The following is a 23,985-nucleotide window of genomic DNA, read 5'->3' on the forward strand; positions in this document are numbered from 1 at the left end:
AGAAGAATCTCTTTTCTGCTCAGTTGGGTTATGATAAACCTGTCTTTGAGCTGTAGGACCAGGACCCAGGTTCTAGTTTTATTACTTGTGGTAAGCTGAGAGCCTTTCCCAGCTTCTAGAGGCCACCACATTTCTTAGGTCCTGGCCCCTTTTCGCATTTTCAAAGCCAACAGTGAAGGGGTTGAGTTCTCCTCTTGTTGCATCTCTCTGATGCATTCTTCTTCCGTTATCTTCTGCTTTTGAAGACTCCTGTGTTTAAATTGGGCCATGCTGGATAATCCAGCTAATCTCCCCATTTCTAGATCTTTAATCTGCAAAGTCCCTGTTGCTACGGAAAGTAACATATTTACAGCTTCCTAGATTTCCTCTTTGGGAGGTCATTATTCTGCCTACCACACTGGCTAACCTAGGAATTTATAATGTTTCATATTAAAAACAAAAAGGAAAACAACAAAACTACAGCGTGGAAACCTGACTCAGGAGGGACTGAAAACTAGTTCGGTTTCCTTGTTCTTTATCCTGATCAACTCTCCTTACATTGACCTCAGGCCAGACATTAAGGATCACTACTTCTTAGTTTGATTCTAAGAACTCAGTTAATCAGAGTTGCTGTTTTAATTTTAATCCTTCTTGGGTGGGAGGAAATCGGATGTTTCTGTTTTATACCTTTTTTAGGGGCTATAGTGGGAATAAAAACAAGCAATAATAATAGTCTGTGAGTCCATCATGTACTTATCTTATGCCAGCTACAGTTCTCAGCACTGTTTGTTTTCTTGTTCAATCCATTCACCATCTCTGAGGTAGGCACTATTGTTGTTGCATATTACTGGTGAAGAAACTATGCTTAGAAGTTGGGTATCTTGCTCAAGGTTTGGCTGGTAAGTGGTACAGCTAGAATTCAAACCTGGATCTTTTTAATGTTTGAGCCCATTGTCTTTACTGGCTTACTGTACTGTCTCCATTTTGTGATAGCATATAATATCACTGCTTTTGTTAAGTTCTTGTAAGTATTCATGTGGAAAATTTGCTACTTTAAATCATTGTCTTCCCAACTGAATGCATTTTACCTTAATTTCATTTTTGTTCATACAGGAGAAAAACCATACAAGTGTCAAATTTGCAATCAATCTTTTAGAATTAAGAAAACTTTAACAAAACACCTGGTTATCCATTCTGATGCCCGACCTTTCAACTGTCAGCACTGTAATGCAACATTTAAGCGGAAAGACAAGCTGAAATACCACATTGACCATGTTCATGGCATAAAATCTCCAGACGATCCTCTAAGTACTTCTGAGGAAAAACTTGTATCCTTGCCAGTAGAGTACTCATCTGATGATAAAATCTTTCAAACAGAAACAAAACAATATATGGACCAGCCCAAAGTTTATCAGTCAGAAGCCAAGACTATGTTACAGAATGTGTCTGCTGAAGTGTGTGTTCCAGTAACATTGGTTCCAGTTCAGATGCCTGACACTCAGAGTGATCTGGTGCGTCATACAACCACGCTTCCACCATCTTCTCATGAGATCTTGTCACCACAGCCACAATCAACTGATTATCCCCGAGCAGCTGATTTAGCTTTTCTGGAAAAATATACTCTTACTCCTCAACCTGCAAATATAGTTCATCCAGTACGACCTGAACAAATGCTAGACCCTAGAGAACAGTCTTATCTTGGAACACTACTAGGCCTTGATAATGCTACTGCTGTACAAAGTATTTCTAATAATGAGCATCATTCATGAGTAAATCTAAACATTCCACAGACTTTCTTGATTGTTATGTGCTAATGGTAGCCTAGACTGATGGCTTTTAAATTAGTAAGGCTGCTATTTTTTTCATTTTCTCTAGTTTCTCAAGTCCTCAGAACCATTTCAAATCAAGAAAAATATGTATTTCTGTTTACTGAACATACGAATATTTGGACACATTTTGAGGTATAATATTTGAAATGAACATTTTTGTGATTTTTAAAGATAACTTAGTGCTTAATTTTTAATGGTTCCTCAAACTTTTCATTATTACTAGCTGTTGACTTTATGGTTTTGTTTTTGTTTTTGTTTTTAATCATCAGTGGACGTTTTTATTCTTTAGTTTCAATCCTCTTTTCTCCCTTCCACATCTTCCAGAGAAGCTTAAGGACCATGTAGCCTTTCAGAAAGACTATAAGAATACACTGATAATTGCAACTCTTCTTATCCTAACTTAAGATTCATTATCATTTCTTCTGCATTTTTAAAATTTGAAGTTAGATTTAAATTTGTAGGGAAATCTTGGATATTTTTGTGTTGTTTTTTTATCTGGCCATAATTTCAGGTTATTATTAATCCTTTGGTCTTTTGATAAACTCAAAGCCAGAAAGCTAACTTAATGTAAGATTAGCTTATTAAATGAAACGCAGAATTGAAATAATTATTCAAAGGATTGGTTTTTGCCAGTGCTTTAGTTACCATGAACACAAAATGCAAACATATGTGCAGGTGTTAAATTATACAAAGTTGAAAAGGTATTGAAAGCAAATTATGACCGTTTTAACTAGATAACTTTCAAGGTAAGTTCACCTTTTATATTTTGTCATTTATTTAGAAACAATAACAGCACATAATAGCATATATCTTCATTTCACTAAAGGAGGGGCAATTATAACTAATCAGTGAAATTTAATTTATAAGCTACTTTTGGTCTCATTTACTTTGGCTAAGTGAAATTCTGGGAAACAGAACCTACGTATTACGTATGTAACTGTTAGGAAAGGTGCCAAATTATAAAATTTATGTCCAACTAAACTCCATGTTTACTTTAATTAAAGGGAACCACTACTTGTATACAGATTTACATGTAATCTAGATCTTTATTTTGCTTTTCAATAAGCCTAAGGCCTGTAATTATCCTTGATTTTTATTTTTGTAGGAGACAAAAGTTGAGGACTTGGTGAGAGGAAATAGCAGTTAGAGCAAAAACCTCACTGATAAAAATTGAGGAAAAAGTCAGTCAAAATTACAAAATACCTTTCAAGATGTGCACTTTCCATATTTTCAAGTCCATTTAAACTTAAACTAGGATGATATTTCCTAGGAGCTGCTTGAAGGATTAGAATAGGCAGGGTTGATTTATTATTAGCATGTCATTTGTATGTAAACTACTGGAAAATAGCAATTTTAAGATTTTTCTATTTCAGTTTTGTTTACACTCCTAATTGCTTTAAGCACTTTTTTTGTGTAAACTGTAAAGTCTGGCCCAGCCCTTGTGAAAAAAATCACAAATAAAATAATGAAGTTTTAATGAATAAAATTTAACCACTTACTAATGGGGAAACTTGTTTGCTGAAGCACTTAAGAAATGAAGGTACTTTACAGGAACATTCACATCATATTAGTGGAAATAAAAGAAAAAAATGTTGAGATTGAGGCAGTTAACCAAAGTAGCTCACATAAGTAACAAAACCAACCCGAGTTTTGCCTCAGTTATCAAGGTTTGGTTGTAATTAGTCTAGGACCAGTAGATATAATTAATGTATTCTTTTCAAAACACTTTTACTTTTGTGTGAAAATGTTATATCTGGGGTACTTATGTGATAAAACTTGACTGTATGAGGTACTATTAGTCTGTTAGTCTTTCAAATTGACTTTTAAAAATATGTCTTTATGTTTTTTGATTCCTCTCATGAAAACAAGACCTTCAACTCAAAAACTTACTATAATGAAATGAAGTAATACCTAAAAGTATACCCTGCCTTACATATAAACCGTTGTAGAAAAGTTTGGACTTCTAAAAAGGCAATGGTATATATGTGTCTGTGTATGGTATATTATATGCTTGGTAGCAAGAAAGAAATAGGGTGTTGCATTTTCACATTGAAAAGAATACTTTGCTTTTTTGAAGGTATTTAGGATTCTTTTAATAATAATTTCCTAATTCTATAAGTACATAATTTGATCATAGGAGTTGGTTTACAGAACGAAACTTTTCTGGAATACATCTCTTACATAAAGTGAAATAGAACTATATTTAGTTATTATTGTAGATAAACTTGAATACTGGTTTACTCTTTTATAAAATGCTTTCACGGTTCTCTCGTTTAACCTCATAACCAAATCTGAAAGAGAAAAGACATGCTGTATTCCCATTTTAGAGATAAAGAATCCGAGGTTAAGATAAAGGACTCACTTAAGCTCTCAGCATTAAAAATGGCAGAGCTACTAATAGGGAAAGAAAGCTAGCATTAATAAATGCTTACTGTGTGCCAGGCACTACATTTTCTCATGTAATTTTAAACAGTCTGAGAAGTAGATAGTATAATTCTTGTGAAGAAATTATCTCAGTGGGTGGACAAACAAATCTGCTGCCTCTAATTTCCAAAATTAGAATATAGAACATTTTAAATTGTGAAAACCTCATGGATTTGGGCAAACTGAATGTATATAAGTTGTTGAAGTTGGCACAAAAAATATGAAATGAGGCCTACTCTTTTCAGTTAAACTTTTGTAATATTTAATTTGGAGTATTTGGACAAGTGTTCCATTAACTCTAAAATCCATTAATTTTGTAACTGTACTTAAATTTTTGAATCTTGCAACTAAGTTTAGCCTCATTCAGAATTTTTTATTTTATGAGCATAATTTATTGTTTTAAATTAATTTTTTAGCTGATAGCAATTAGCACTTAATATGTAAATTGAATAATTTATCAAGTGTAGAAATGTGTTAACCTAATCAGTTTTTCCTTAAATGCACCAAAGATTTTTAGTAGGTATTAAAATAGTTTAAAAGAATTAAAATTCTTTGTTGTTTGAATAAATATTTGTCCAAAGAAGCACAGTTGAAGTCCTAGGATTATGGATTTAAAAAGAAAAATCATTAGTTTGAATACTAAGATTAAGTGTTTGTGTTTATGTGTATAAAAATAAAAACAGAAGAAAATACTCTGGGAATAGTCATACTGACAAACCAATTACAAGTAAGAATACTCAGTTTTCCTCAGTTCAGTTAATTGAATGTTATCTTTTAAGTGGACACTATTAAATGCTAAATAATAAGCTTATTTTTTACACTACACTATTAAAATAATTTTGCCTTAGAATTTTTTTTTAAGACAAGTTGAAGTTATTTTTATAAGAAACCCCACCTATTTTTTGCAGTCTAAAATACCATTTAAGGTTAGGGTTTGTTCTTCATGCCAGCAAGATTTAACCAACAAACTGTAAAGGTAATGATCTTTGCATACTTTTAAGTAATTTAGTCGTTTTTGCTGGGAGAAAAGGAGTAGCAAAAATAGGGTTTTAAACTGGTGCTTTATTAAGTGACTTCCTTTTAAGTGATTGTAGGTCATGATATAGGTACACTAATTTCTGTCAACTTTAAAAGTGTCAAACATCTTTGCAGAGTGACTGTAAACTGTTAAGGGCTAATAAGTAATTAAATATCATTCATTGCTTTTCAGTCTTTAATCGCAAACAAAAACACAGTTAAACTGGTATGTTTATAAGTTTGAGTTCTCTTCCTACCAGATCATTCTAACATATCGTTGATGAAAAGTCAGATTTAAAGCTTAGCTCTTCGACAGTGTCCTTTTTATACCCAATCTTTTCTGAATTGAATACTTTGTGCCTTTTCAATGTGTTGTAGTTGCTTAAAATTGATTCTGCTGGCTAGATTGTACTGGTTAATAAATGATTTTGATTTTGTTGTTGTTGTTGTTGTTGTTGTTGTTATGGGTTTTATGTTTGTGCTGCCTGCTGGTCAGGCAATACTTTTTTTAGATTACTTTATGATTAGGAAAATGGCACTAAGTAATAGTGTGAACATTTATTTTTGTTTTTTTGTTTTTTTGTTTTTTTTAACTCTTTTGTGGCCTTTATAGTTACTGTGAAGCCACTCCAGGGCCTGTCTCTAGATGCTTATTAGAGGAATCTGACAAATAAAATAAAATGAGTAGTGTGTCTGCCTCTCTGTCTTCTCCTCCCCCCCCCACCTTCCTTTTTAAAAATAATCAGTTCCCCATATCCACACAGCTCTACATTGAATGGCTTCTCATTTCAGTTTGCCTAAAACTGAACTAGAGGTGATGGTTCGAGATGAGTTTCTCATTAGGAGCAGCAACATCCCAGCCAACATATAATTTGAGTTGGTGAACTCAGGAAAACTTAGGACTTTTAAAGTCATACTTGTATAATTCTAAGATTCAGTGTCAAATTTAAAATGACTAAAAATACATTCTTTAATAAGGAACAGGTAACATTTCTAAAACTTTAGTATTACGGTAAATGTTACTTGCGATTAGGGTGAATAATGGATAATGTGAGAACAATTTTCTAAATAATTTCTAGGAACTATAGGCACTTCTTCCTTAGATTTCCGCCCTCCCTTTCTTTCTCACATTCCTCTCTTCATAAAGTCTGTCGTGTTCTTTTGGGGGGATCACCCCTTTGTTTCCTCTAATGTTATTTCAACTTAAAGATACTTTTATCTAGAATATTAGCATGCTTTCTGCTCTTCTCTTTGGAAGTAGCATTAATAAGATAGAAGAAATAGGATTAGGTTGTGTGGAAGATGAGAGAAAGAAGGTCTTGGTAGAGAGAGTGACTATGTTTTGTTTCCTCTTCATGTTTCATTCAACTTGCTATGTATTGATCTTAAATCTATGACTATTAAAAAATCCCAAGAGAGTTTAAATTTAGTCTCTGCAGCCATTTATATAAAAAGAAATTAAGAATTATATCAGAATAGAGGTTCTACAAAGACGGACATATCTTTTTTTAATTCTTAAGTACAAAAGTAATTTAGTGCTTGCATTGTTGGAGATTCCAAAACATTTCTTGAATGAAGAGCATGTACACTTTTCATTGTTATTTCGCCTCTTTGCTTGGTATTCCTGCTTGCGTTAAAGTTGGACAGTGTACTGTGGTGTAATACAGAATTTTTTGTTTCTTCCAACAATTGGACTTTTCTTATCCCTATAGACACAACTGTATTACAATTGATGAGTGTGGCTGCCAAAAATAATAATAATAATGAGTACAGAGGTGGGCATTTAGCTGCTCCATGTTGTGTAGTAAATATTCTGATTAAGGGGATTTATGATGTACATTAAAGTGGAAATGCTTTTGAACTTAGTCTTCAGTTTTAAATCATAAGTTTTGTTTTTAATCATTAAAGGACACTTAAAAACAATTACAAAGGAAAATCTAAAATATCAAAATTCATTATTTTGTCAACTGTGTGTGAAGTATCTTGTGAGTTACATATTTTAGCTGTCTCATGTTTCTTAAATACAAATGTCTATAGAAAAATTCAGTTCTCTGTGAAGACTAGGAAGTGTATTGTATATTGAACTAGTTTGTTGTGTTATTTTGATATTTAAAATAAATATAAAGTTCTTTGGTCCTACCTAATACAGCATATCTAGGTTTTATTGAACATATTTTAACAGCATGGGAATGCAGAACATATTCTGCATGTCTCCTTAAAAAATTGAATGCAAAGACCATAGACAAATAGAACAAATAGAACATCTGGCTTACCATACAGTTCCAACCATAACCAGGCTTTTTCTTCCTATATGAAATGGTCACAAGGAAATTTGCAATTTTCCCAAGTTGTAGATTGAGACAGAGGCTGCAAAAGACAGTTGACCCTTGAACAATGTGGGTGTTGGGGGAACTGACCCCTGGCGCAGTTGAAAGTCTGTATAACTTTTTGACTCCCCAAAGGCTTACTGCTAATAGCCTATTGACTGGAAGTCTTACCAGTAACATAAACATTAACATTTTCTCATGTAATTTTAAACAGTCTGAGAAGTTGATAGTATAATTCTTGTGAAGAAATTATCTCAGTGGGTGGACAAATAAATCTGCTGCCTCTAATTTCCAAAATTAGAATATAGGACATTTTAAATTGTGAAAACCTCAGGAACACATTTTAGCTGTCTCCTGTTTCATTTGCATGTTATATGTATTATATGCTGTATTCCTAACAATATAGTAAGCTAGAGAAAATGTTACAAAGAAAATCATAAGAGGAAAATACACTTAGAGTACTGTAACAAGTCCTGTAAGTGAACCAGTGCAGTTCAAACCTATGTTGTTCTAGGGTCAGCTGTATTTGCAAAGATGAATGTAGGGTAACAAGCAATAATGCAATACTCTGGAACTATTAACAACTGTGATACTCCCACCCCCAGATCTAAAGGGATGAGGGGAGAACACCCATGTTGAGAGGCCACGTGTTCAACTACGAGTTGCTTTTAGTGTTGAGATGTAGTGAGTCCAAGGCAGGAGAGGAGTGGAGGAAGTAAGTACCTTTAGTGACCTCCCTCTTTGAAGCAAAACAGAAGCCATGGAGTAAGAAAAACTATTAATGTAGCATATATAGAATGCAGATCAAAATCCCACAGCAAAGAGCAGCCTGGAAAATAGTGGAGAGTGGAAATGGAGAGGCAAATAAAAAAACATCCAGTAGAGTTCATTCTGCTTTTTTAAAAAAATTGTGAGTTAACAGCATTTATGAAAAACCGTGAAGAACACATATAAACAAAATGTGCTATCAACATGTTAAAAAAAGGTGAATCAAATCTTTCAGTGACTTAAGCTTTAGAGGGCTTGTATGTTCAATGTTAATTTGATGAATAACATTTACAATATGAAATAAGTGCAATTGAAAATGCAATTCATATTAACATTTTTTTGCTTAAAAAAACTAGTAGTGTTCTCATTGTGCATCAGTCCTAAAGGATTCCGCAAACAAACAAACAAAAACAATATTCTTTAAAAATTGTTAACAGGATTCAACTTTAGGTCCTGTTGAGTGTCAGTGAATATAATTTAGTATAAACCTCACCTTTTTCCTTTTGTTTTCTACTCAGAGACTTTGCTTTGTGTCCCCATACACACATCCCCATACACACATCCATATATTATTTTTAAATTTCTTACTATCTTTAGAGGCAGTATGGTATAGCGGGTAAGAGCAAGAATATCGACCAACTGCCTGTGTACATATCCTAGCTTTGCAAGCTTGCTGTCTTGTATAGTCTATTGCTCATCTGTAAAATACAAATAGTAGCTATCTCACAGGGTTGAAGTAAAAGTTGAGATAAACGTGTAAAGGACCTTAAACAATCCCTGGCATATAGTAACAGTAATATGCAAGTCATAATCATTATTATGAGATACCTACAATTAAGATAAAAACCAAGAAGTTATTTGTCGCGGGCACTGCCTGTCAAAACCATTACTTATAAATTATTGGGAACCTCGGTTCTCTTTTATCTAGTTTTGCTACCAGTATCCCGGGGTAAGAACCAGCACGTAACAGAATTACTGAGCACCTGTTATGGTCAGTGACTGAAATGAGCACGTTGATACAATTATAAATTTAATTTTCTTCATTTTTTTCCCTTTCGTCCCCAGGAAACCGCAAAAGAAGAGCTAATGAATATAGTGCTGGGTGGGGCATATTAGATGAATGATTTAAACTAATTTTTTGCCTACCTAACGGTTTTACAAAGGTGGACCTCTGGGCTCCCGCAATGATTGCTACATTTAATGTGGAAATGCTGTTACTCTCTTCCCTTTAACCCAACCTGTTTTCAAAGAAAAAGGCGAATTTCAATTCTAACCCATAGTTTCAGGGTGTGCCCAAGACTCCGCCACGGTTTTCGCCCCCTCCTAGGAGACACGTTGCGGCTGAGACGATTATTTAAATAAGGCGCTGCCGTCTCATTGGCTAGGGGCTGCTGCTCATTGATTGGCCTTGTGAGGAGGTGGGCGGTCTCCGGGAGCGCCCATTGGTGGAGGCGAGAAGTTTAAACCGAGGCTGGGGCCACAGTTGTTTTGCTCCTCTTTGGAGTTTGCGAATTTGTGGCGTTTGTTTCTTTTTTTTTTCTGGCGTGTCGGCTACTGGAAACGAAAGGGGGGGTGCGGATTCGCTCTCACGACCTCCACAGCCGCCTCCGAGGGGACGCGGTCGGGGTCCCCGGTCCGGAGCAGCCCTGTGGACGAGGCGCCAGAATTTCCGGGCGGCGTCTCGAAGCTGCCATGGCGACCCGGCGTGCCGGGCGAAGCTGGGAGGTGAGCCCCACGGAACGGAGGCCGTCGGCCAGGCCGCGGAACTCCGCGGCCGAGGAGGCGGCAGCTTCCCCGCCGGTCCTGTCTCTCAGCCACTTCTGCAGGTCGCCTTTCCTCTGCTTCGGAGATGTGCGGCTGGGAGCCTCGCGGACGCTGCCCCTGGCCCTGGACAACCCTAACGAGGAGGTGGCTGAAGTGAAGATCGCCCACTTCCCAGCCGCTGAGCAGGGCTTCAGCATCTCGCCGCGATCGTTTGAGCTACAGGTAGGTGGTGGGCTGGGCGTGCCCCGGCCCGCGCCCCCTCGGCGGGCTCTCACGCACCCTCCCTAGGAGGGGCGCGGCTTGGAAAAGAAACCCACAAATGAAAGACCCGTAGATCCTTTTCGCTGACTCTGGGCTGGTCCTTGTCCCACCGGCTCTATGGAAGGCTTGGGTGGGCGGTAACTTGGGCGGTGACCGCACACGACCGTGCGTGCACAGAGCATCATTAGAAGCGTTCTAATAGACCTCTATTAAAATAGCTTTTTAGTAGACCTAAGGCGTTGCCAAAGACTTGGAGTTCTAGAGTTAATACTCTTATCTATCCATCTGTTTTTAAGATTGCCAGAAAGAGCAGCTTTTAAAAATGTTTTGCTTCCTATCAGTCATCTTCGCATGCATTTTAGTGTCCATATGTATCAGGGAAACTGACTCCAAATTGAGCTCAGGGTAACTATGCAGGTGCAATAGTGGGCTTTGTTTTGGCTGAAGGTGTCTACAGCAAAAAAAATGAAAGCACCTGTTCAGGGTTTGTTTGTGCTTTTTTGTGATTTTTTTTTTTTTTTTTGTATGCACGCTTTAATATTTTAATCCTTTTTTCCCTTTGCTGTAGTGTACTTTTAATGGGGAATCCAATTTAATTTTATGACTTGTTTCAAGAACAACCTGGGTACCTTTAATGCATTGCGTTGACCATGATAATGTTCCCATCCCTCTTACCAACTAGAAAATTTATGTTCTTATTTTGATTGCTGTGGCCTTTGCATTGAGTAGAACCTCTGAAAGTGTGAAAATAAGCCCCACTTTAAATGCGGAGTGGCTGATGCGGAGTCTGACCAGTTGTCTAAGCAACTGCTTCATAAGGTAGTGGGAAGAGGTTCTCATCTGAGGTCCGTACACGTGTGTGTAAGCAGTGGTTCATTTACACTTAAGAACCTTTGTCTCCCCTCTTTTCTGTGGACAGATAGATTTTTTTTCCCCGTCTATGTAATACTTTTTTATTTCTTTTTGTTATGTGGACTAAAGTTGTTTTATGGTTTTTAATTTTGTATTGTTAGAATATGCCGTCTTAACAGAGTAAAAGTTCACTTTTTTTAAGTTACGTTTTTATTTCATTTTCTTAATGTTTATTGATTTATTTTTGAGAGAGGAGAGGAAGAGAGCAGAGGAGGGGCAGAGAGAGAGAATCCCAAGCAGGCTCCACACTGTCAGCTCAGAGCCTGTTGCAGGGCTTGAATTCAGGAACCATGAGATCATTACCTGAGCCCAAATGAAGAGTCCGCCGATTAACCGACTGAACTACCCAGGCGCTCCTCACTTTTTTAAAGTGTTATAATTTAAAACTAGCTGTTTATGATATTTTATGATTTCTACCCTAAAACAAAACTTGTCTTTTCTCCTCTGAAAAACAACGGACATAATTTGTTTTGTCATTGTCGGGGTTTTGCATTCGACAAATTCCTGCCGGGCTATGGGCTATAGATGCAATTAAGATTTTATTATAATTTTATTTTCTTGTTGAATCTTGTTATTATTAGTGGCTTCTTTCCTTATCATGACGTGAGATAGGGTAGGAAGATATATTTGACCTGTTAGATGTTATTATGGTGTAGAGTATTGGTGACCAATAATTATTAATCCTCTACTATATCTAAATTGTACATAATATGTTTTGGTTATTATACATCACTACTTCTATAGTCATTCAAAATGTGTTCTTTGATTACAGCCTAAAGAAAAAATTATTATTTCTGTTAACTGGACACCATTAAAAGAAGGCCGAGTAAGAGAGATTGTGACATTTCTTGTAAATGATATTCTGAAACACCAAGCTATATTACTAGGAAATGCAGAAGAAAAGAAAAAGAAAAAGGTAATAAGTTTTAATCATTCTGTGATTTACTCTAAGAAAATAATAACATATAAGAATCATTTTATATTTATATTTATATTTTGATAAGTCTAAAAGTAACATGTCTGATATTGCTAATTTAAAGGTAATTTTCAGTAGCTGTCAACCTAATCTGTATGTTTTGCTTATTTTTGCAGAGGAGTCTTTGGGATACAATTAATAAGAAGAAAATGTCAACTTCTTCAAGTGATAAGAGGAATTCCTATATTCAAAATGTTAATACAACATTTTGTGTTTCCCAAAAAGCTGACAGAGTTCGGAGCCCACTACAAGCCTGTGAAAATTTGGCTATGAAAGAAGGCTGTTTCCTAACAGAAAACAATTCTTTAAGCCTTGAAGAAAATAAAATACCAATATCACCTATTAGTCCCATTTTCAAAGAATGCCATGGTGACACGTCCTTGCCTCTTTCTGTACGTCGATCTACTACATACACATCTCTTCACGCATGTGAAAACGGGGAATTGTTGAAAGTAGAAGGTGCCGATGGCTCGGAAGATTTTAATTTTAATGAGAAAGTGACAAGTGAAACTTCCTTTAGCTCCATACATAATATGAGTGGCCAAATTGAAGAGAATAGTAGTAAGCTTATTCTTACCCCGACCTGTTGTTCAACTTTGAACATTACACAAAGCCAAGGAAATTTTCTAAGTCCAGATTCCTTTGTAAATAACAGCCATGCAGCTAATAATGAACCAGAGGTAGCTACATGCCTTTCATCAGATACGTTTAGGAAAGATAATTCAAGTCCTGTGCATTTGGAATCAAAAACTGCACATAAAACTTACCGGACAATTTTAAGTCCAGATTCTTTCATAAATGACAATTATGGACTAAAACAGGATCTAGAACCAGAGTCAATTAACCCAATTCTGTCCCCAAATCAATTTGTAAAAGATAATATGGCATATATATGTATGTCTCAGCAAACATGTAAATTATCATCATCAAATAAAAATTCTCAGGTCTCACAGTCTCCTCAAGATCAGAGAACAAATGGAGTTTTAACTTTTTTTCGTGAATGTCAGGGTTCACAATCTCCTGAAGCTATTTTTGAAGAGTCCAAAACTTTAGAAATGAAGTCAGATTGCTACAGTTTTACAAAAAATCAGCCTAAATTTTCTGTAATTCAGAATATTTCTAGTTACAGCCATGATAAACGTACAAGACGCCCAATACTTTCTGCCACTGTTACTAAAAGCAAATCCATTTGTAGCAGAGAAAACCAAACTGAGGCTAATAAACCAAAGGCAAAAAGATGTCTCAACAGTGTTGCAGGTGAATTTGAAAAACCAACAGATACTCAAAAAGAGAAAAGTGGTTTTCAGTCTTGTCTTCCAGTTATAGATCCAGTGTTCAGTAAATCTAAGAGTTATAAAAATGCAGTAATTCCTTCCTCAAAGACTGCTTTAGTCGCTCGCAAAAGAAAGAGTGAGGGAAACAAGGAAGATGCAAATGTGAGAGTCACGGTTACAGAACATACAGAAGTACGAGAAATCAAAAGAATCCATTTTTCTCCCGTGGAATCTAAAATGGCAACTGTTAAAAAAACAAAAAAGATGATAACACCCATCTCAAAACATATTAGCTACAGAGAGAAATCAAACCTGAGGAAGAAAACGGGTGAGTCTTGTTTGTAAAATCTTTAATGAAAGCGTACATATAAGGAGCATATTTTCTGTTTCTTTTGGTTTAGTAAATGTCCTGTTGATAAGCTTGCATTAAGTTGTACTTTTCGTTTACCAGTTTGCTTCGTACAAGATGGAAAAGGGTGGGGCTGAATTCTAAAATCCTTTTGATTTTGTTCTTACTTAAACTTTGATATTTTGTTCATTATGATGTTTTTGCCTTAATTTTAATGTAAAAAAAAAAAATACTGCATTAAAATATTTACCTTGATTACCCCAGTTACTTGGTACCCACCTCAAGTTTTACACCCAGGGGAAAGTACTTCACTTGCCTCACCTTAGTCCAGCCCTGACTGGAAGAGCTAGTGGTGTCCCTGGATCCCATATTACCATCTGAGAAAATGCAGAAGTTGTCTTTACATACTCTGTGTACCTCATGACATTATTCTCCCTCAGCCTTTACTTAGCCATTAATTAGCAACATAGATAGAGCCCCAGAGCTCTACATTCCTTTGGGAAAAATGTCATTGTTCCTTCCCCAGTACAACTGGGCCACCAAGACTACCTCAAAAACAGGACTAATTCCATCATGCCCTTTTAACCCAAATTACCTCATGGTAGTTAAGGTCCAGGAAGGGAAACAAACCACTCTACTTATTTAACAGATAATTTAAAAGAATCCTAGAGCTCCTAGGAAGTATCACACATCTGTATTATCTCATTTCTCTTTGAACGTCCCTTCCTTAATTTGAACCGTTTTCTATATCTCTCCAGCTCTTTCAAGTGTCTGTGCCCTCTGGACTTACTCTCTTTCATTAGCATTATCTTTTCTAAACATTCCCTCAGTTTCTTACCTTGCTGAAACGTGGCTCTCCCCTGAAAACACTGTTTTCATTGCCACCTTCTCAAGTTATGTCTGTTTTCTTCCGTATTCCTCTGACCTTGGGCCTCTTAATGGAATAGTGGACCACCTTCCTTCTCACATCTACTATTGTTTCTCCTTTCTTCCTTGAAAAACAAACAAAAAACAAACAGCAACAAAACAGCTTGAAGCTCATTTTTCATTCTCTTCCACCCATGTTCTTCCTTGTTAAAGTAAAAGATTACTCTCAAGATTTTTACATTTGGCTTCTCCAAAACTACCGTCATTATCCTTTATGATTTCAAAATCCTTGTAGTGTATCCTTTCAATATTCTGGCCTTTTGATTCCAACGTACCTAGGCCACACTCTCCTAAAAGTCTCCAAACTCCAATCTCCAATCACCATCTCTGTGATTTTAGCATTTTCTCTTGAAACCCAGCTCCAACATTTTTTCTCCTCTTCATACACTCACAGTCCTTTAATCTATCATGGTTTCCACAGTCCTCACTCTGACATGTCCTTACTTTCCTACTTATACAGCTTGGATTCCATAACTCAGCATCATCATTTAATTCATCGCTCTTCTCCCTCGTTGTATTTGCCTAGGAAATTCCATCCCAATCCAACCCTCTCTGCTCTGTGCTTGAACCTTGCTGGTTGGTCTTTAATGACCACTAATTTCAAGCAAGCCCTTAACTCTTTTTGGCTACATCTTTTTGGATTTATTGGCTTATATCGATTTACTGTAGACTATCTTATCCCTCCGTTCTTTTCTCCTGAAACTTCTAACACCTCTCATTCCTCCTCTCTCATCGTTGATAATAGGAGGTAATATTTACTGAGCATGTGTTCTGTCAGACCCAGTTGTAAGTGCTGTCCTATTACCTCATTTAATACTGATAACAATTACACCAAATAATTATAATCAATACAGTATTTTTTAATGTTTATTTTTGAGAGAGTGGAGGGAAGGGGCAGAGAAAGAGAGGGACAGAATCCCAAGCAGGCCCTGTGCTGACACAGATCCTGTGCACACAGCAGATTCTGTGCCCTTCTACCCAAGGACGTTGCTTTAGCAATTGTCTTCTCTGTCTCATATCTTAATTTTTTACTCTCTAATGGGTCATTTCTGATACAAATATGCTGTTATTACTTCCATCTCTTAAAACAAAAACAAGGGGCGCCTGGGTGGCTTGGTCGGTTAAGCGTCCGACTTCGGCTCAGGTCATGATCTCACGGTCCGTGAGTTCGAGCCCCGCGTCGGGCTCTGTGCTGACAGCTCAGAGCCTGGAGCCTGTTTCAGATTCTGTGCCTCCCTCTCTCTCTGCCCCTCCCCTGTTCATGCTCTGTCTCTCTCTGTCTCAAAAATAAATAAATGTTAAAAAAAAAAAATTAAAAAAACAAAACAAAAACAAAAACAAAAACACCTCTTATTGATACCACTTACCCTCCTGCAGCCCCTGCTCCATTCTTCTGCTTTCCTTTGAGCAAAACTCCTTGCAAGTACCTAAGTATTCACTTTGTGATAGTTCGCTGAGATATGGACACTTTTTTTTGTGTAAACATGAATTAAAAGGTGCTTTTTAATGCAAAAAAGTCACTTAGAAAGTTGCTTGTATTGGCTGTTTCCAATTCCTCTCCTATTTTTTGAACGCACTTCAATGAGCTTTTGACGACTTCACTGAAACCTTTCTTATCAAGGTCCTCGATACCTCCCTACTGTTAAATCCAGTAGATATTTCTCAATCTTCATCTTGAACTCTTAGCAAACTCTTGGATGCTTTGAGCCTCTGCCTTCTTGGAACGCTTTATTCTGCCATCCCCTCTCTCTCCTGGTTCTCTTCCTATTTCGCTGGCTGCTTCTTGGTTTTCCTTGTTCAGTGCTCTTTATCATCCCGGCCTCTAAATCCTGGAGTAAGTGAAGGCTTAGTCATTGAACCTTTTTCATACTTTTACTCATTCTGTTAATGATCTCATTCCATCTCCTAGCTTTCAGTGCTGTCCATACATGGCATCCTCCCAATTTTGTATCTTTAGGATGGACTTCTAATCTGTAGACTCATTTATCCAACATGTAATGCTTTTGCTTCACTGTCTAGTGAGCATCTTTAATTTGTCCAAAGCCAAACCTTTACTGTCCCCTCTTCCATGATACACATACCTGGCATGTTGCTTCCATCACAACGCTTGCTACTGTGACCTCTCATCTCAGGCCCAAACCTTGTAAATGTCCTTAAGTGTCTTTCTCTCCCAGCTTTTCTTTATAAATTCAGACAGTCTGTCTGATTCCAAATTCAGTCCATCAACAAATTCTTTTCTTTTTTTTAAGTTCATTTATCGGGGCTCCTGCATGGCTCATTCGGTTAAGCAGCCTACTTTGGTTCAAGTCATGATCTCATGGTTCATGAGTTCGAGCCTGTCATCGGATCCTGTGCTGACAGCTCAAAACCTGGAGCTGCTTCAGATTCTGTGTGTCTCTCTCTCTGCCCCTCCCCTGCTCACTCGCTCGTTCTATCTCTCAAAAAATATGAATAAATGTTAAAAAAAATTTTTAAGTTTATTTGTTTTGAGAGAGAGACAGCCAGAGGGGTAGAGAGAGAGAGAATCCCAGGTAGCGCAGAGCCCGATGTGGAGCTAGAACTCCGGAACCGTGAGATCATGACCTGAGCCGAAACCAAGAGGCTGATGCTTAACCAACTGAGCCACCCAGGTACTCCGAACAACAAATTGTATCTTCTCTTTCTTCCAAATACGGAGTTTGATCACTTCTCACCATTTCCAGTGGCACCTGATTTAGTCTGTGTCATTGCAGAGCCTACTAACAGACGTTGTTTTCACCTTTGGCTTCTCTATAGTCTTATTTTCCAGTAGCAATGAGGGCAGTACTTTGAAATCTTGGAGTGTTATGCCTTCAGCTTTGTTCTTCTTTCTCAAGCTTGCTTTAGCTATTTCGGGGCTTTTGTGGTTCCATGGAAATTTTTTTTTTTTTTTTTTTTTCAACGTTTTTTTTTATTTATTTTTGGGACAGAGAGAGACAGAGCATGAACGGGGGAGGGGCAGAGAGAGAGAGGGAGACACAGAATCGGAAGCAGGCTCCAGGCTCCGAGCCATCAGCCCAGAGCCCGACGCGGGGCTCGAACTCACAGACCGCGAGATCGTGACCTGGCTGAAGTCGGACGCTTAACCGACTGCGCCACCCAGGCGCCCCGGTTCCATGGAAATTTTAAGATTGTTCTATTCCGGTAAAAAATGCCTTTGGAATTTTGGTAGGAATTTCATTGAGTCTGTAGATTACTTTGGATAATATGAACATTCTAACAATGTTGATTCTTTAAATCCATGAGCCTGGAATGTCTTTCTGTTTGGTTTTGTCTTCAGTTTCTTTCATCAGTGTCTTACAGTTTTCAGTGTACAGGATTTCACCTCCTTGGTTAAATTTATTCTTAGACATTTTATTCTTTTGATGCAATAGTAAATGGAATTGTTTCTTAATTTCTCTTTCTGATTGTTGTTAGTGTATAGAAATGCAACAGATTTTCATATATCGATTTTGTATCCTGCATCTTTCCTGCGTTCGTTTATTCCAACAGTTTTATGTTGGAGTCTTTAGGGTTTTCTGTATTTAATATTTCATCTGCAAATAGTGACAGTTTTACCTCTCTCTTTCTAAATTGAATAACTGTTATTTCTTTTTCTTGCCCAATTATACTATGTTGAATAAAAGTGGCAAGAGTGGGCATCCTTGTCTTGTTTCTGACCACGTGTCTTCTTCCATTCTTACCTGTTTTTTTCCTCAGTAATTCAAATCTTTCATTTATTTCAAGTACTATAATCAACTTTTATTAACTCTACTCCCTGATGAATTTGCCGCTAGGTACCTTCCCTAAGCAAATTTGAATTCAGCGTATATGACATCTTGTATGTACCTGTAAACTCTGTTTCTTTGCCTGTGTTGTTTTCTTGTTTCCTATAGATATTATCTGACCAGGTAACAAATTCCTTGAGAATAAGGAACGTACATATATACCTTTTTTATTTTCTACAAGGTGTACAATAAGTGATGAATGAATGACTTACTAAATAAGCCACTGAAGTGTTGACATTTGAACCTATAGTTTCTTTAAGGTGGCCACCTAGTTGAGCCTCTTTGCAGGGTTTAGAAAGAATTAGACACGCTGAGTATCTGATTTATGAGTCTATATGAGAGCATGGTAAGTCACTAAGAATGACTGACTCTTCTTTCTATTCTGATGAACCTAGGAGAGCAGAGAAAGAAGACAGTTTTCCTAGATGCATTTATTCAGTATTTATAAGGTGCCTGCTGTGTGCTACGCATTGTTCTAGGCTTTATGGATATGAGGGAGAAAAGGTAGAGTTTCTGTGTTCAAGTTATCTCAGTCCTCTGACTGAGCTATGCACAGGGAATCACGAAAGCACAGAAATGGAGGCACTTTACTTGGCTGTTGTGAATGGCGAGGAGCTGTGAGATGGTTCCAGGAAAGGCTGCTCACAGGATAAAATGACTCCAGGCAGAGAGACTAGCTTCTGCAATGTTTCAAAATGAGGATTTTTTTCCTCTTAATGTTTAAAAGGTTCAAACACAAAGAAACTCAGAACCTAATAACTATCATGTCACAATTGACGGTGTTCCTTATTTTCACAATTGGCGAAGATTTGCGATCCTTCTAAATCAAAACTAAGCAAACTTTTCCTCTAAAGATCCAGATAATAAAAATTTAGGTTTTGCAGGCCAAATGGTCTCTATTGCAACTACCAGACCGCCACTATTGTAGAAGGAGAAAGAGTCATAGACAATGTGTAAGTGAATAAGTGCAGCTGTGTTCCAATAAATTTTATTTATGTATACTGAAATTTGCATTTCATGTAATTTTCAAGTGTCGTGAAATACAGTCATTTTGATTTTTTCTCAACTTTTTACAAATGTAAAAACTATTCTTGGATTGTCGACTGTACAGAAGTGGCTGGATTTTGCCTGTGGGGCATAGTTTGCCCTCTGCTGTTTTTTATTAGCTCTTCATATTTAGCAGGTGTATAATCTGATGAAACTTGCTTTGGAGGAAGTGAACTGCTATCCTGATATAACCTATATCAACCTAGAAACGATATCACTTTGCCACTGTGACTCTTATTATACTTTTCTTTGTAGGTACCACCTACTGTCTCCCTCGGTTCCCTGGGTTAGATAACCTGGACATCATCTGCAGTTCTCATTCTTCTATCACCTGCCTAGCCAGTGGTTGTTAAGGCTTGTAGGTTCTATTAGAATGACTCTTTCTAATTTGTCTCTACTGCTTCTGTTTTAATTTAAATTCTCATAGTAGCTAACTTGCGCTACTATAATAGCTTCCTCTTAGCTTTCTATCTCTAGTCTTGATCCCTTTTATTCCGTTGGCCACTGTTTTCTAAAATGTAAATGGTGGCGTCACCTCCTAGATTTGAGTCTTTCATTGGCATACCAGGTACTTCCAACTGACTAATAGTGCAGGCTCTGGGACTACAGTGCCCAACTCTGCCACTTACTAGCTTGTGTGACTTTGACCAACTTGCTTAATTGTTCTAAGCTCCAGTATCCTAATTATATAAAACCAAAACCTATTTTTATAGAAAACCTATAATAACAATAATACACTTCTTATAGGTTTTCTGGGATAATTGCATGAGGTATTCTATATTAAAAGACTATGCTAGTGCCTGCAGCAAAGCATTCAAACATTAGCTGCCACTATTATTTTTACTATGATTGAAGTCTTTTCTACTTCTTTCAACCTCTTCTTGTATTGTTTTTCTGATATGTATTTTTTATTCAGGCACATTGCAGTTCTGTCAACAGGCCACATGCCTCATGCCTAGCTTCCACTTTAAGAGTCCGCTCAAGTGTATTCCCATTTAGGAAGGCTGTCCTGCCCTTTTAAGTGAAGTTAGCTGTCCCTTCTCCTTGTTCTCATTGCTGCTTAAATGTTGTATTTTTCCTTTGTGTATTATATTGTAATTCCTTTTAAACTTCTGTACTAGACTGAGAACTTCCTAAGGGGTGGGGCCGTATCTCAATTCTGCATTCTCAGTACCTAGCATAGAATCTGCAATATATACATAAAATAAATTGTGATTGAATGTGACTCCTAGCTTCTATAGGCACACAAGTTAAAGTGTAACTTCTGGTGTAGAACTTCCAGATGTAGGTTTTATTGACCACCAAGTTCATAGAGTAGTACGGGGTACATAGTAGCTATTCAGTATTTGCTAAATGGATGTGATACTGAAGAACCAAATTTAACTTTAAGACAGTTCATTCATGGAACTTATTTCATTTTTAATGCTATTATTCTACTTTCTAACTTATTTTAGATTCATTAGTATATAGAACTCCTCATTCTAAAACAAACAAAAGGACAAAACCCATTGTTGCTGTGGCACAGTCTACTCTGACCTTCATAAAACCATTAAAAACAGGTAAGTGTTTACTATCTTTAAAGTCACTGAAAAACTGCCATGGAATGAAGCATGAATGACATTTGAAATGGAAATGAATTGATACTTTTTTGTTGCATTAAAGCCTCGAGGCATTTTAAAATGTGTATTCAAATAACAATTAGGATATTTTCTCAGACTTCGGTGAAATTGACTCAGGTAACTTAGGATTTTTAAATAACCAGGAGATGGGGCGCCTGGGTGGCTCAGTCGGTTAAGCAGCCGACTTCGGCTCAGGTCATGATCTCGCGTTCCGTGAGTTCGAGCCCTGCGTCGGGCTCTGTGCTGACAGCTCAAAGCCTGGAACCTGTTTCAGATTCTGTGTCTCCCTCTCTCTGACCCTCCCCTGTTCATGCTGTGTCTCTCTGTGTCTCAAAAATAAATAAACGTTAAAAAAATTTTTTTTTAAATAAATAAATAAATAACCAGGAGGTACAGCTCTACTTTTTCCCTTTAAACTTTGATTATATTTTGTACCTAAAACGCTTTCAACTGTTTGCACTAAATAGTGGAAAAGCGAATATTGTTCAGTGTTTTAAAGGTGGTTTTGCTAGGAAAAATGGTCTTTTGCTATATATTGCATAATAATGTAAAAGAGAACTTCTCATGCAATAAACCAATTGTATTCGTAGATATTCCTAGACACCCAATGCCGTTTGCTGCAAAGAACATGTTTTATGATGAACGCTGGAAGGAAAAGCAGGAGCAGGGCTTCACTTGGTGGCTAAATTTTATATTAACTCCTGATGACTTCACTGTAAAAACAAATATTTCTGAAGGTAAACATTAAATTAATGTTTAAGTTAAATAATACTGTTTTAACAGATAGTTTTTAACATGAATTTTCATTTTTTTAATTATACATATATATTATAGTTAATGGCATAGCTCACTAATTCATTGACATGAATGCTAAAGATTCATATAAGTGAGAATTTTTAGGGAATTCTGTACTGGAAGTACTAAACTTTTTTTTTTTCTTTTTGCTTACCATTCTTGTTAATCAGCCAATTCAATTCCAGCCTTTCAGGGGAATGAGTTTTATTTTAATGCAAGTTCAGTCTGAATTAACAGTGAAACATGACTACTAAGAAATCCAATTCAATCTTAACCACATTAATAAAGTGTAATGTCCTGGTGAATAAATCTAATAGCGTTACATGACCTGATCCTTTCAGGCATATTGTCTTCCCTTTTTTTTTCTTTTTTTGTCTCCACTTTCACATACCTTAGTTTGAGATGTGTGTAGGAAGACTACAGAATTTTGAGGAATCTTAAAACCAGTTGATATGGAGAAACATCTCAGTGTTTGTTCTGGAAAAGGGAAAGCTCAGATGTAGAGCAAGATGGAAACATGCTGTCCTTCAAACATTTGAAGGCTTTTTTCCTGAGAGGAAGGGAAACTTAACTTGTGCTACTCTTGCATAGAAATGATAGGGATCAGTTCAACTCAAGATAAGGAAGAATCTTTGTAAACATTTAAATTGCCAAGCCATCGCATAGGCTGTCTTTAAGATGATGGTTTCTCCACTGTTACAGTGTTCAGGGAGAGGCCAGTCTATATTTGTTAAAGAACGATATATAGGATTTTCCCATTAAAAGCCCTTTGATTAGATGATCTCTAAGGCTGCTTTTCTTTTTCTCCAGAAGTAAACACAGCCTGATACTTAGTTCTCTTGGGAGAAAATGTGTTTTATAAAATTTCAAATTGCATTTCAAAATTTAATTGAGTTTTTTAAAGTCATGTTCTTTAAGAGACTTTTTTTTTGCTTTTAATTTATGCAGAGGATGGAAACAGAGAAACCAGTTAGGAGACTATTTTAGTCTAGGTTAGAGTTGATTGATAGTGTTTGAACTTGGATAATAGTGGTGGATAGCGCTAGAAGTAACTCTCACGTTAGACTTGGGATCCATTTTGCAGGTAGAGCTCCAGGTTGCGATGATAGAATGGCCCACGGTATTGAGTGAAGAGTGACACTCATATTTTGAGATAGGAAAGAGAAGAGCAAGCTTGTAAGGAGCAGAGAAGAAATCCTATTTTGGCCATCTTAAATTGCATGTATTGCTGGATTTAAGGATATGGATCTATAGTTTCACCGGAAACATTCTTCCTTTTGTTTTTACCCAGTAAATGCTGCTACTCTTCTTTTGGGAGTGGAGAGTCAACATAAAATCAGTGTTGCTAGAGCTCCTACAAAAGATGAAATGTCTCTCAGAGCTTACACGGCTCGGTGCCGGCTGAATCGATTACGTCGGGCAGCATGTCGTTTATTTACTTCTGAAAACATGGTCAAAGCTATTAAGAAGCTTGAAATTGAAATTGAAGCTAGGCGGTTGATTGTTCGAAAAGATAGACACCTCTGGAAAGATGTGGGTAAGAAGATATAGAAATCTTGAGATTAGTTCGTTGAAAACACTTGAGATTTTGTATTTTAGAGTCAGATTTGTACATGATTTCGCTTTGCTGCCCACCATCTTATACACTTTAACATGATCAATATATATTTAAGAATGGATATATATTTAAATTAATTGATTTCATGTATGTAATTATCTCTTTTTTCCACTGATTTCTCTCCATAAAATTTTATTTATTGTCTCTATTTGATTAGTGGTCTGAGCTTAACTTGCTTTTCACATGCATTTCAGGAGAACGGCAGAAAGTCCTGAATTGGCTGTTATCATATAATCCTTTGTGGCTACGTATCGGCCTAGAGGTGAGTATATACACTTCAGTTTTTGAAATGATATACTTTAAAAAAAGTATAC

At 36.7% G+C, this 23,985-nt stretch overlaps 2 protein-coding genes across 4 annotated transcripts in view; both read left to right on the plus strand.

The window, feature by feature from the left end:
* ZBTB41 (zinc finger and BTB domain containing 41) overlaps positions 1 to 7,393 on the plus strand; it is a 49,596-nt gene extending 42,203 nt beyond the window's left edge. The window contains exon 11 of the mRNA XM_025921167.2: positions 1,093 to 7,393. Within this exon, the coding sequence (XP_025776952.1) occupies positions 1,093 to 1,748 (656 nt within the window). The 3' untranslated portion in view covers positions 1,749 to 7,393. The remainder of the gene's footprint in view (positions 1 to 1,092) is intronic.
* A 2,416-nt stretch (positions 7,394 to 9,809) lies between these two features.
* The window catches only part of ASPM (assembly factor for spindle microtubules), a 53,695-nt gene continuing 39,519 nt past the window's right edge, over positions 9,810 to 23,985 (plus strand). For 2 of the 3 annotated variants that reach the window (XM_086693896.1, XM_025921287.2), the window contains exons 1-7: positions 9,810 to 10,330; positions 12,054 to 12,197; positions 12,374 to 13,859; positions 21,094 to 21,198; positions 21,849 to 21,995; positions 23,345 to 23,590; positions 23,866 to 23,933. In XM_086693896.1, the coding sequence (XP_086550022.1) occupies positions 10,037 to 10,330; positions 12,054 to 12,197; positions 12,374 to 13,859; positions 21,094 to 21,198; positions 21,849 to 21,995; positions 23,345 to 23,590; positions 23,866 to 23,933 (2,490 nt within the window). In that variant the 5' untranslated portion in view covers positions 9,810 to 10,036. The remainder of the gene's footprint in view (positions 10,331 to 12,053; positions 12,198 to 12,373; positions 13,860 to 21,093; positions 21,199 to 21,848; positions 21,996 to 23,344; positions 23,591 to 23,865; positions 23,934 to 23,985) is intronic. The other variant, XM_086693897.1, reaches the window with a different exon arrangement.

This window comes from Puma concolor, chromosome E4 (assembly GCF_028749965.1).
Source record: "Puma concolor isolate L17-30 chromosome E4, mPumCon1.1.hap2, whole genome shotgun sequence".
In the NCBI taxonomy this organism is placed as follows: Eukaryota; Metazoa; Chordata; class Mammalia; order Carnivora; family Felidae; genus Puma; species Puma concolor.